At 57.3% G+C, this 12,333-nt stretch overlaps 1 protein-coding gene across 1 annotated transcript; it reads right to left on the bottom strand.

Moving 5' to 3' along the window:
* Positions 1-5,738: 5,738 nt before the first annotated feature.
* Positions 5,739-10,812, bottom strand: HOXB13 (homeobox B13). The gene is given in 5 exon segments (XM_053999890.1): positions 5,739-5,897; positions 5,899-5,999; positions 10,365-10,463; positions 10,466-10,586; positions 10,588-10,812. Coding segments are annotated over 5 exon segments (705 nt in total).
* Positions 10,813-12,333: the final 1,521 nt, after the last annotated feature.

The following is a 12,333-nucleotide window of genomic DNA, read 5'->3' as shown; positions in this document are numbered from 1 at the left end:
GAGGATTTTGGGGGTGTTTGGGTTTGGGGAAGATTGGGAGAGGAGAGAGGAAGGGAGAGGGGAGAGGGAAACTCTCAGAGGGGCTCGGTGATCCCAGAGCCACTTTTGGGGATTTTGGGGATTTTGAAGGATTTTGGGGGATTTTGGGGCATTTTGAGGATTTTGGGGGTGTTTGGGTTTGGGGGAGATTGGGAGAGGAGAGAGGAGGGGAGAGGGGAGAGGGAAACTGCCAGGGGGGGCTTGGGGATCCCAGAGCCTCTCTGGGGATTTTGGGGGATTTTGGAGGATTTTAGGGGATTTTGGGGGGATTTTGAGGATTTTGGGGGTGTTTGGGTTTGGGTTTGGGGGAGATTGGGAGAGGAGAGAGGAGGGGAGAGGGGAGAGGGAAAATGTCAGAGGGGCTCGGTGATCCCAGAGCCTCTCTGGGGATTTTGGGGGATTTTGGGGGATTTTGAGGATTTTGGGGGTGTTTGGGTTTGGGTTGGGGGAGATTGGGAGAGGAGAGAGGAAGGGAGAGGGGAGAGGGAAACTGCCAGGGGGGCTCGGGGGGTCCCGAGCCTCTCTGCGGATTTTGGGGATTTTGAAGGATTTTAGGGGATTTTTGGGGCATTTTGAGGATTTTGGGGGGTGTTTGGGTTTGGGTTTGGGGGAGATTGGGAGAGGAGAGAGGAAGGGAGAGGGGAGAGGGAAACTCCGAGAGGGGCTTGGGGATCCCAGAACCTCTCTGGGGATTTTGGGGCATTTAGGGGATTTTGGGGGGTTTGGGGGATTTTGGGGGATTTTGAGGATTTTGGGGGTGTTTGGGTTTGGGGGGAGATTGGGAGAGGAGAGAGGAAGGGAGAGGGGAGAGGGAAACTCTCAGAGGGGCTTGGGGATCCCAAAGCCACTTCTGGGGATTTTGGGGGATTTTGGAGGATTTTGAGGGATTTTGAAGGATTTTGGGGGATTTTAGAGATTTTGAGGGTTTTAGGGATTTTGGGTTTGGGTTTGAGGGAAATTGGGAGAGGAGGGGAGAGGGGAGAGCTGGTTTAGCCCAGGTTTGGAGCTGCTATATCCCAGATTTTGGAGCTGTTTTATCCCAGATTTGTACCTGTTTTAGCCCAGGATTTGGAGCTGTTTTAGCCCAGATTTGTACCTGTTTTATCCCAGATTTGAGCCTGTTTTAGCCCAGGATTTGGAGCTGTTTTATCCCAGATTTGGGCCTGTTTTAGCCCAGGATTTGGAGCTGTTTTAGCCCAGATTTGGAGCTGTTTTATCCCAGATTTGTACCTGTTTTAGCCCAGGATTTGAGCCTGTTTTAGCCCAGGATTTGGAGCTGTTTTAGCCCAGATTTGGAGCTGGTCTAGCCCAGTTTTCAGGGCTGCTCTGGCCCGGGTTTTGCGAGTCTCAAGTTCAACGGCAAAGGGAGGGGGCGGGAGCCTTCCCCTGGCCCGGCGCCCCGGCAGCGGCTCCTTCCCGGCGTTTTACGAGGATGTCGGGCCCTTCTCGCCCTTTGCTGGGGCCGCCGTGTGAAGCTTTTACAGCTCTGCCCGAGACTTCTCCTCCTCCCCTTCCCAGCTGCGTTTTCCGCTCCGGCTCCGGCGCTGGGAACGGCGGCTGGGGGAGGGCAGGGCGAGGGCTCCCGGTTCGAGCCTCGGTTCCCAGTTTGAGTCTCGTTTCCCAGTTTGAGCCTCGGCTCCCGGTTCGAGCCTCGGTTCCCAGTTTGAGCCTCGGCTCCCGGTTCGAGCCTCGGTTCCCAGTTTGAGTCTTGGTTCCCAGTTTGAGCCTCGTTTCCCAGTTTGAGTCTCGGCTCCCGGTTCGAGCCTCGGCTCCCGGTTCGAGCCTCGGTTCCCAGTTTGAGTCTTGGTTCCCAGTTTGAGCCTCGGTTCCCAGTTTGAGTGAGGGCTCCCAGTTTGAGTCTCGGCTCCCAGTTTGAGCCTCGGCTCCCAGTTTGAGTGAGGGCTCCCAGTTTGAGTCTCGGCTCCCAGTTTGAGCCTCGGCTCCCAGTTTGAGTGAGGGCTCCCAGTTTGAGCCTCGGCTCCCAGTTTGAGTGATGTTTCCTGGTTTGAGCCATAACTCCCAGTTTGAGCCTTGGTTCCCAGTTTTGAGCCTTGGTTCCCAGTTTGAGCCATAACTCCCAGTTTGAGCCTTGGTTCCCAGTTTGAGCCTCGGCTCCCAGTTTGAGTGAGGTCTCCCAGTTTGAGCCATAACTCCCAGTATGAGCCTTGGTTCCCAGTTTGAGCCTTGGTTCCCAGTTTGAGCCTTGGTTCCCAGTTTGAGCCTTGGTTCCCAGTTTGAGCCTTGGTTCCCAGTTTGAGCCTTGGTTCCCAGTTTGAGCCTCGGCTCCCAGTTTGAGCCTTGGTTCCCAGTTTGAGTGATGGTTCCCAGTTTGAGCCATAACTCCCAGTTTGAACCTCGGCTCCCAGTTTGATCCCAGTTTCCCACTGCTCTGCCGCTTTCCAGCTGGTTTGGGAATACCGGGAAAAGATCTCTGGGTGGAAAACGGGAAAAAATAAATAAAAATGGGGAAAAAAAAACCCCAAAAACCCAACCCAAACCTTTCCCTGAAAGAATAACCTTGAGCGTGGAGCGGAGCTGGGAGAGGAGCGGCCCTTCCCAAAGCCATAAATCCCGCTGGATTTACGGGATTTTATGGGATTATTTCCCTTCCTCGGGGGCCGCGCCAGCCTCGGGCGGCGCCGCCTCCGCAGCCCCGCAGGAATGGGTGGGAAAAATTCAATATTGGTCAAATCGGGTTTTTGGGGTTTGCGAAAATCCAGAGGTCCCCGAGCGTGGAGGAAAAGGGGGGCGGGAAATCAGGGCCGGGATTCTCCCGGTGAGGCAGAAATTTATTTATTAAAAATAAAAATTAAAAATCAAAAAGTGAATTTATGGAGAAAATCAGGGAATTTTCCAGCAGGATTTGGATGGGGGAGAGCTCCTGGATCCGCAACCCCACAAAAAAAAAAAACCTTTTCCTGCTTTTTTTTGTTTTTTTTTTAGGGAATTTTTTGCCCAGCTGGGGTCACGGAGCGGCCGCGGGCGGGGGGGTTATGACGTCATACCCCGGCACGCCCGCCCATTGGCTGCGCGCCTCTCCGGCGTTGTGACGTCACCAGGGAAAGGCTCCGCTCCTGCGGCTCCGCAGGGAGGAAAAATCTGGGGAAAAAAGGGGAAAAAATGGGGAAAAAAGGGGGAAAAAAGGGGGAAAAAACCCAAAGGAGAGCGCGGCCGGCTCCGCTCCGCTCCTCCCGCCTCTGCCGGGAGCCGGGGCCGCTTCCAATATCCGAGAAATCCTTCATTAAACCCAAATCCCACCTGAAATTATCATTATTTAGCGCAAAACGGGGTCTAAACCCTGGAATTTCTAAAAGAAGGAAAATTCAGGGGGGAAAAGGCGGATTTGGCGTGGAAAGCGTGGAGGTTTTTTTTTTCGCTTTTTGGGTGTTTTTTTTTTTTTTTAGGGAGCTCCAGGTGGGTTGAAAGGCGAGTCCCTGCCTTGAAACAGCGAGGTTTGAAACAAAGAAATTGTCAGCGTGGAGCTGGAGCTTGCCCCCAAACTGGAAAGAGCCGAGAAAATAAAAATAAAAATAAAATAATAATTAAAAAAAAAAAAAAGGGAATCCCAATATTTCATTCATATATTTAATTTCACCCCATTTATTCCGCTTCTCCAACAGCAACCCGAATAATTTTGGTTTTATGCCGGGATTTTTTCTTTTCTTTTTTTTTTTTTTTTTTTTTTTTTTTTTTTTTTTTGTGTTAAAAAAGGCCAAAAAAAAAACAAAACCAAAATTATAAATCGCGGATTTCAGCACAAACCAAAGCGGGGTTTAATTTCGTAAAGATACCAGCGTCAAAAATGGATTTTTTTTTTTTTTTTTTTTTTGCGGGTTATAAATGTTTATACGCTTTTTTTTCCGAGTATATTTTAATAATTTTTATATATCCACACAGGGCTACAGCGCCTTTAATCGTGCATTTATACACCGGCTAATACAGAAAATTGTAAGCACAAAAAATCGCGCGGGGGTGGGGAAAAGAAAAAAGAGGTAAAATAACGCTAAATGTGTGCATGTGCATATGGAATTTTTATATATAACCGTTCGCAAAAAAAAAATAAAATATTAATAATAATAATAATATATAATAATATAATAATAAAAGTAGTACGTGCCTTTATAAACGGGTGCCTACACGGGTCATAGCATGTCCTGTACATTCAATTTTGTGTAATTAATTCACACGCGGGGTAATTTCTTCATTTATCCCCCGCCTTGAACGCGCCTCCCGATGGTTCTGCCCGAATTTGGGGCATTTTTTTTTTTGGAACGGCTTTCGTTGTTTTAAAAACCCCAAATTCTGCCGCCCAGCCGGGAGCGGAGTTTTGGGGGGAATTCAGGGTTTTTTTGGGGGGGGTTTGGGTTGGTTTGGGGGTCTTTGGAGCGCTCTGGGAGCAGCAGCGACCGGCGGGGCACGGCGGGAGGGGCCCCTCCTCTCGGGGGGTCCCGGTGACAAACGGGGGGTCCCGGTGCCACAAGGGAGGTCCCGGTGATAAAAGGGGGTCCCGGTGACAAACGGGGGTCCCGGTGACAAACGGGGGGTCCGGTGATAAAAGGGGGTCCCGCTGACAAACGGGGGTCCCGGTATTAAACGGGGGTCCTGGTGACAAACGAGGGGGGTCCCTGTGACAAAAGGGGGGTCCCGGTGACAAACGGGGGGTCGCACTGTCCCCTTACCCCTCGGGGGACAAACGGAGGGTCCCGGTGCCAAACGGGGGTCCCGGTATCAAACGGGGGGTCCCGGTATCAAACGGGGGTCCCGGTGTCCCGGTGACAAACGAGGGGTATCCCTGTGACAAAAGGGGGTCCCGGTGACAAATGGGGGGCCCCGGTGTCCTCTCACCCCTCAGGTGACAAACAGGGGGTCCCTGTGACAAACGGGGGGTCCCAGTGACAAACGGGGGGTCCCGGTATCAAAAGGAGGGTCCCGGTGCCAAAAGAGAGGTCCCGGTATCAAACGGGGGTCCCCGTGTTCCGGTGACAAACGAGGGGGTCCCTGTGCCAAAAGCGGGGGTCCCGGTGCCAAATGGGGGTGGCGGTGTCCCTTCACTCCCCGGGGGACAAACTGGGGGTGTCCCTGTGCCAAAAGGGGGGTCCCGGTGCCAAAAGGGGGATCGCAGTGTCCCGGTGCCAAACAGGGGTCCCGGTGGCAAACGGGGGGTCCCGGTGCCAAACGAGGGATCCTGGTGACAAACGCGGGTGGCGGTGTCCCTGTGACAAACGGGGGGTCCCGGTGCCAAAAGGGGGATCGCAGTGTCCCGGTGCCAAACAGGGGTCCCGGTGGCAAACGCGGGTCCCTGTGACAAACGGGGGGTCCCGGTGCCAGCCGCGGGTGGCGGTGTCCCGGTGACAAACGGGGGGTTCCGGTGCCAAACGGGGGGTGCCGGTGCCAGCCGCGGGTGGCCGTGTCCCGGTGCCAAACGGGGGGTGCCGGTGCCAGCCGCGGGTGGCCGTGTCCCGGTGCCAAACGGGGGGTGCCGGTGCCAAACGGGGGATCCGGTGCCAGCCGCGGGTGGCCGTGTCCCGGTGACAAACGGGGGATCCCGGTGCCAAACGGGGGATCCCGGTGACAAACGCGGGTAGCGGTGCCAGTCGCGGGTGGCCGTGTCCCGGTGACAAACGGGGGGTCCCGGTGACAAACGGGTGTTGCCGGTGCCAGCCGCGGGTGGCCGTGTCCCGGTGCCGCGCGGGGACCCCTCAGGGGGTGCCGCCGGTGCCGGCCTTGCCCTTGGCCAGCGCTTTCTTGTCCTTGACGCGGCGGTTCTGGAACCAGATGGTGATCTGCCGCTCGCTCAGCCCGGTGGCGGCCGCCACCTTCCTGCGGCGCTCGCGGGTGATGAAGCGGCTGGCGGCGAAACTCCCGCTCCAGCTCCCGCAGCTGCCCCTTGCTGTACGGAACGCGCTTCTTGCGGCCCCGCCGCAGCGCGCAGCCCGCCGGGGCGCACGGGCCCGCCGCCTCTGCCGCGCCGGGACACCGGGACACCGGGACACCGGGACACGGGGATAGCGGGGGGACACGGGGAGAAGGGGAGAAGGGGATAAGGGGATAGCGGGGGGACACGGGACACCGGGGACACCGGGACACGGGGATAGCGGGGGGACACGGGGAGAAGGGGAGAAGGGGATAAGGGGATAGCGGGGGGACACGGGGAGAAGGGGAGAAGGGGATAAGGGGATAGCGGGGGGACACGGGATAGCGGGACACGGGATAGCGGGACACCGGGACACGGGATAGCGGGACACCGGGACACGGGGATAGCGGGACACGGGGACACGGGGATAGCGGGACACGGGGACACGGGGATAGCGGGGGGACACGGGGACACGGGATAGCGGGGGGACACGGGGATAGCGGGACACCGCGACACGGGGGACACGGGGAACACGGAGGACAGAGGGGACACGGGGGGATAGCGGGATACGGGGGACACGGGGGGATAGCGGAAACACGGGGACACGGGGAGACACGGGGGGACATCGGGGACACGGGGGGATAGTGGGGACACGTGGGACAGAGGGGACACAGTATAGCGGGGACACGGGGGGACAGCGGGGACAGCGGGGGGACACGGGGATAGCGGGACACGGGGGGATACAGGGACACGGGGGGACAGAGGGGGACAGCGGGACACGGGGACACGGGGACAGAGGGGACACGGGGATAGCGGGACACAGGGGACAGCGGGGACAGCGGGGACACAGGGGGACAGCGGGGATGCGGGGGGACAGCGGCGACACGGGGGACACGGGGGGACACAGGGATAGTGGGAAACGGGGGACACGGGGGACACGGGGGGACACGGGGAGAAGGAGATAACGGGACACGGGAACACCGGGATATAGGGGACACGGAGGACAGAGGGGGATAGCGGGACATGGGGACACGGGGGGACAGAGGGGGACACGGGGGGACAGAGGGAGATAGCGGGACACAGAGGGATATGGAGACACGGGGGACAGCGGGGACACGAGGGGACAGCGGGGGATACAGCGGGGACACGGGGGGACAGCGGGGATACAGCGGGGACAGCGGGGATACAGCGGGACACGGGGGGACAGAGCGGGGACAGAGCGGGGACACAGAGGGGACACAGGGGGACAGAGCGGGGACACAGAGGGGACACGGGGGGACAGAATGGGAACACAGAGGGGACACAGGGGGACAGAGCGGGGACAGAGTGAGGACACAGGGGGACAGAATGGGGACACAGAGGGGACACGGGGGACAGAGGGGACACGGGGATAGCGGGACACGGGGGACACCGGGGACAGCGGGGGGACACGGGGAACAGCGGGGGGACAGCGGGGGACACGGGGGGACAGAGCAGGGACAGAAAGGGGGCACAGGGGGACAGAATGGGGACACAGAGGGGACACAGGGGGACACAGCCGGGTCACTGCGGGGTCACTGCGGGCCCCCAAACCCCCCAGCCCAGCCCGGCCCGGCCCAGCCCGGCCCGGCCCGGCCCCGCTCCCGGCCCCGCTCCCGGCCCCGCTCCCGGCCCCGCTCCCGGCACCTCCCGCCGCTCCCCTCGCCGAGCCCGCCGAGGTTTGAAAATGTTTCCTTCTGCTCCCTCGTGGGACTGAAAGGTTTGCCAGATCTGTGTTCTCCCTCGAAATATTAAAAATAATTTAATTTCTATATTCTCCCTCTTGATATTGAAAGATTTCGAAGCTCTGTGTTGTCCCTCTCGATATTAAAAAAAAAAAATTATTTCTGTATTCTCCTTCTTGGATTGAAAGGTTTTGGAAGTTCTCTATTCTCCCTCTCGCTATTTAAAAAACATTTTGAATTCTGTATTCTTTCTCTTGGTATTGGAAGTTTTTAAAGTTCTATATTTTCCCTTTCGATATTTAAAAATTTTTAAGTCTATATTCTCCCTTTTGGTATTTAAAGATTTTAAAGTTCTATATTCTCCCTCTCGATCTTGAAAGATTTTAAAGCTCGGTATTCTCCCGCTTGGTGTTTTAAAAAAATTAATTTCTATTCTCTCCTTCGTGTTTTTAAAGTTCTATATTCTCCTTTTTGATATTTAAAGATTTTTAAAGTTCTATATTTTCGCTCTAATAATGTCATGGACTGAACTCTATAATATCGTCATCTGTGCCCCGAGAAATGATCACTGGAATTCCGATAAATGATCACTGGAATTCCGATAAATGATCATTTGAATTCTGATAAATGATCCTTTGAATTCCGATAAATGATCATTTGAATTCCGATAATGATCTTCCAAATCCCGATAAATGATAATTTGAATTCTGATAAATCATCACTTGACTTCTGATAAATTTGCACTTCAATCCCGATAAATGATCATTTGAATTGTGATAATGAACACTTGAATTCTGATAAATGATCATTTGACTTCTGATAAATTTGCACTTCAATCCCGATAAATGATCATTTGAATTCCGATAAAGGATCACTTGAATCCTGATAAATGATCACTGGAATTCCGATAAATGATCATTGGAATTCAATAAATGATCATTTGAACCCCGTCAATCTCCTCTGCCTCCCTGCTCGGAGTTAGAAATGGCCGTGAAAAATTAAATTAAATTAAGTTAAATTACATTATTATTACTGCTATTAGCGTTATTATTATTATTATTATCGTGATTATTATAATGATTATTACTATCATTATTAACATTATTATTTTTAAAATTATTATTATCATTATTTTGTGAACTCCAACCTGCTCCACCTCCCAACCAACCCCAAACCCAGAGCAGCCCCTACCCCAACCCCAAACCCAGAGCAGCCCCTACCCCAAACCCCAAACCTAAAACCCCAAACCCCAAACCCTGAGCAGCCCCTACCCCAAACACCGTAAACCCCAAACCTCAAACACCCCCTACCCCAAATCCCAAACTCCCTACCCCAAACAACCCAAACCCCACACCCCAAACCCCCTAAACCCCAAACTCCAAACACCCCAAACATCCCAAACCCCACACCCCAAACACCCCAAACACCCCAAACACCCCAAACACCCCAACCCCCAAACCCCAATCCCCGACCCCAAAACACCCCAAACACCCCACCCCAGACCCCAGACTCCACTCCCCGACCCCAAAACCCCCATACCCCAAACCCCACTCCTCGAGCCCCAAACACCGCAAACCCCCCAAGCCAAACCCCAAACCCCAATCCCCGACCCCAAACACCCCAAACCCCAATCCCCGACCCCAAAACACCGCAAACACTCCAAACCCCACACCCCAAACCCCGATCTCCCGACCCCGAAACACCCAAACCCCCCACCCCAAACCCCAAACTCCACTCCCGAACCCCATACCCCAGTTCCCACTCCCGGACCCCAAACCCCTCAAACCCCAATCCCCACTCCCCGACCCCAAACCCCCCAAACCCCAAACCCCACTCCCGGCCCCAAACCCCAATCCCCACTGCCGGACCCCAAACCCCCCAAACCCCCCAAATCCCAATCCCCACTCCCGGAGCCCAAACCCCCCCAAATCCCAGACCCCCAAACCCCCCAAACCCCAATCCCCACTCCCCGACCCCAAACACCCCAAACCCCAAACCCCACTCCCCGAACCCAAACCCCAAACTCCAATCCCCACTCCCGGCCCCAAACCCCAATCCCCACTGCCGGACCCCAAACCCCCCAAACCCCCCAAACCCAATCCCCACTCCCCGGTCCCAAATCCCAATCCCCACTCCCGGCCCCAAACCCCCCAAACCCCCCAAAGCCCAGACCCCAAACCCCCCAAACCCCAATCCCCACTCCCGACCCCAAACCCCCCAAATCCCCCAAACCCCAATCCCCACTCCCGGACCCCAAACCCCCCAAACCCCCCAAACCCCAATCCCCACTCCCGACCCCAAACCCCCCAAAGCCCCCAAACCCCCCAAACCCCAATCCCCACTGCCGGACCCCAAACCCCCCAAACCCGGACCCCAAACCCCCCCAAACCCCCCAAACCCCAATCCCCACTCCCGGACCCCAAACCCCCCAAACCCCCCAAACCCCAATCCCCACTCCGACCCCAAACCCCCCAAAGCCCCCAAACCCCCCAAACCCCAATCCCCACTCCCGGCCCCAAACCCCCCAAACCCCAGACCCCAAACCCCCCAAACCCCAATCCCCACTCCCGGCCCCAAACCCCCCAAACCCCAGACCCCAAACCCCCCAAACCCCAATCCCCACTCCCGACCCCAAACCCCCCAAACCCCCCAAACCCCCCAAACCCCCAAAGCCCCCAAAGCCCCCAAACCCCGACCCCAAACCCCCCAAGCCCGGACCCCAAGCCCCCAAAGCGCGCAGCCCGCGCCGCCCCGCGGAGCCCCGCTACCTGCGAAGGCGGCTTTCAGCACGAAGCCGGCCGGGCCCTGCTCCTTGGCGCAGCACATCTGGCCGGGCCAGCCCCAGGGCTGCTGGTAGCCACCGTCCGCGGCAACAGAGCCTCGTGCCGGGGCTCGCCCAGCGCGGGCACCACGGGCACGTCCAGGTAGCCACGGGCGGCCACGGGCGGGTAGGGCGCGCCGTAGCCCGGGTAGAAGGCGAACTCCGCGGGGGCGGCTCTGGAAGTCCTCGCTGCCCCCGGGCGGCTCCAGGAACTTGTCGGTAGCCGCGAAGGGGCCCTGGTGGCCCGGGCCGGCCTTGAGCGAGCCGCGAGCCACGCGGCACGAGTAGTAGCCGCTGCCGAAGTAGCCGTAGGGCAGCGGCGCGGAGGCGGCGGGCGGCGCCCGGAGGGGGCTTGGGGGGCTCCGGGGGAGCCTCCGGGGGAAGCCGGGGTTCATCCCGGGGGGAGGCGAAGGGCCGGGAGGAGGAGGAGGAGGAGGAGGAGGAGGAGGAGGAGGAGGAGGAGGAGGAGGAGGGGGAGGCAGCAGCCCCCGGGGCTGTCCGCCCGCGAAGCCGCCCGGAGCCAGGAGCCCCTCGAGGCCCGGGGGCTGCATGGGGGGCGCCGCGGGGGCCGGGGCATGGGGAGAGGCTGCTCGGAGCGCCCGGGCACTGCCCGAGCACAGGGGGGTCCCCCCGATCTTTTTAAAAGGCTGCGAGCCGCCCCCAGAGCTGCTTTTTCCCCCGCCGGGCCGGCCTGACGCAGCGGGCGGGGGTTTCGCTCATTGGTTGCGGTGTGGGGGGAAGGTGGAGAAGAGGGGGGGGGGGAAAGGGAAAAAAAAAAAAAAAAATCCAACACCGCATCCAAAAAAAAAAAAAAAAAATCCTTCGGTCTCAATAAAGCGCTGGAGAAATTGCGAAAATGCTTTTATTGCGAGGGGAGAGAGGAGGAGGAGGAGGAGGAGGAGGAGGAGGAGGAGGAGGAGGAGGAGGAGGAGGAGGAGGAGGAGGAGGGGACCCCCCGCACGTGGCAGGAGGGGACTCGGAGGTGGCTCCTGAGCCGCAGCTCGGAAATAAAAAATAAAATCCGTGTGGGGAAGGCAGAGGTGGGGAAACGGCGGAGAAGAAGAGAGGAAAGGCGAGGAACGGGACAATCAGGAATGGCGGCCCAGGGTGGAAAAATCCGGCCTGGGGTTAAAATCACCTTTATTTTTAATTTTTAATTTATATATATATATATATATATATTTTTTTTTTTTTTTGGTGGTTTGTTCCCACGCAGATCCCGGGGGGGTTTCTGCTGCCCAGCCCGAGCCCTCGCAGAGCCCCGGGCCCATCTGGGCCGAAGTGGGGCAGAGATTGAGCCCTGGGAGCGGGGCCTTCCCTCCCTTCCCTCCCTTCCCTCCCTTCCCTCCCTTCCCTCCCTTCTAGCCCTTCCCTCCCTTCCCTCCCTTCCAGCCCTTCCAGCCCTTCCCTCCCTTCCCTCCCTTCCCTCCCTTCCAGCCCTTCCCTCCCTTCCCTCCCTTCCCTCCCTTCCCTCCCTTCCCTCCCTTCCAGCCTCATTCTTCCCTTCCCCGGGGCGTTTATCCCCCTCCAAAACCCCAATTCCGCCCCCTCGGGAACAGCGCTTTGCCCTCAGGGCCCAAAAATCAGGAGGGAAGGGGAAAAAACGGCCTCTGATATCCGCCCCCCCCCAAAAAAACAAAAAAAAAAAACCAAAAAACAAACCAAAAAAAACCCAAAAACACAAAAAACCCCCCACCCTACAGAGGCTCCGGCTCCTGGGAACATCCCAGAGGGAAAGGGTTTGGAAAAGGGAGGTGGGAAAAGGAACCGGAAAATCCCTTTGGGGTTCCCAGGAGCGGCGGGCAGGTGGAGAGAGAGAGAGAGACGGACGGACAGACGGACAGACGGACGGACAGACGGACGCGGGGGTGGGAAGAGTGTGGGGGTGAATAAAAGAATTATTTCATAGTGCCCGC

The sequence above is a fragment of the Vidua macroura genome, chromosome 27 (assembly GCF_024509145.1).
Source record: "Vidua macroura isolate BioBank_ID:100142 chromosome 27, ASM2450914v1, whole genome shotgun sequence".
NCBI classification, from domain to species: Eukaryota; Metazoa; Chordata; class Aves; order Passeriformes; family Viduidae; genus Vidua; species Vidua macroura.
The sequence above is the reverse complement of the archived record's forward strand: the minus strand, read 5'-3'. Positions and strand labels throughout refer to the sequence as shown.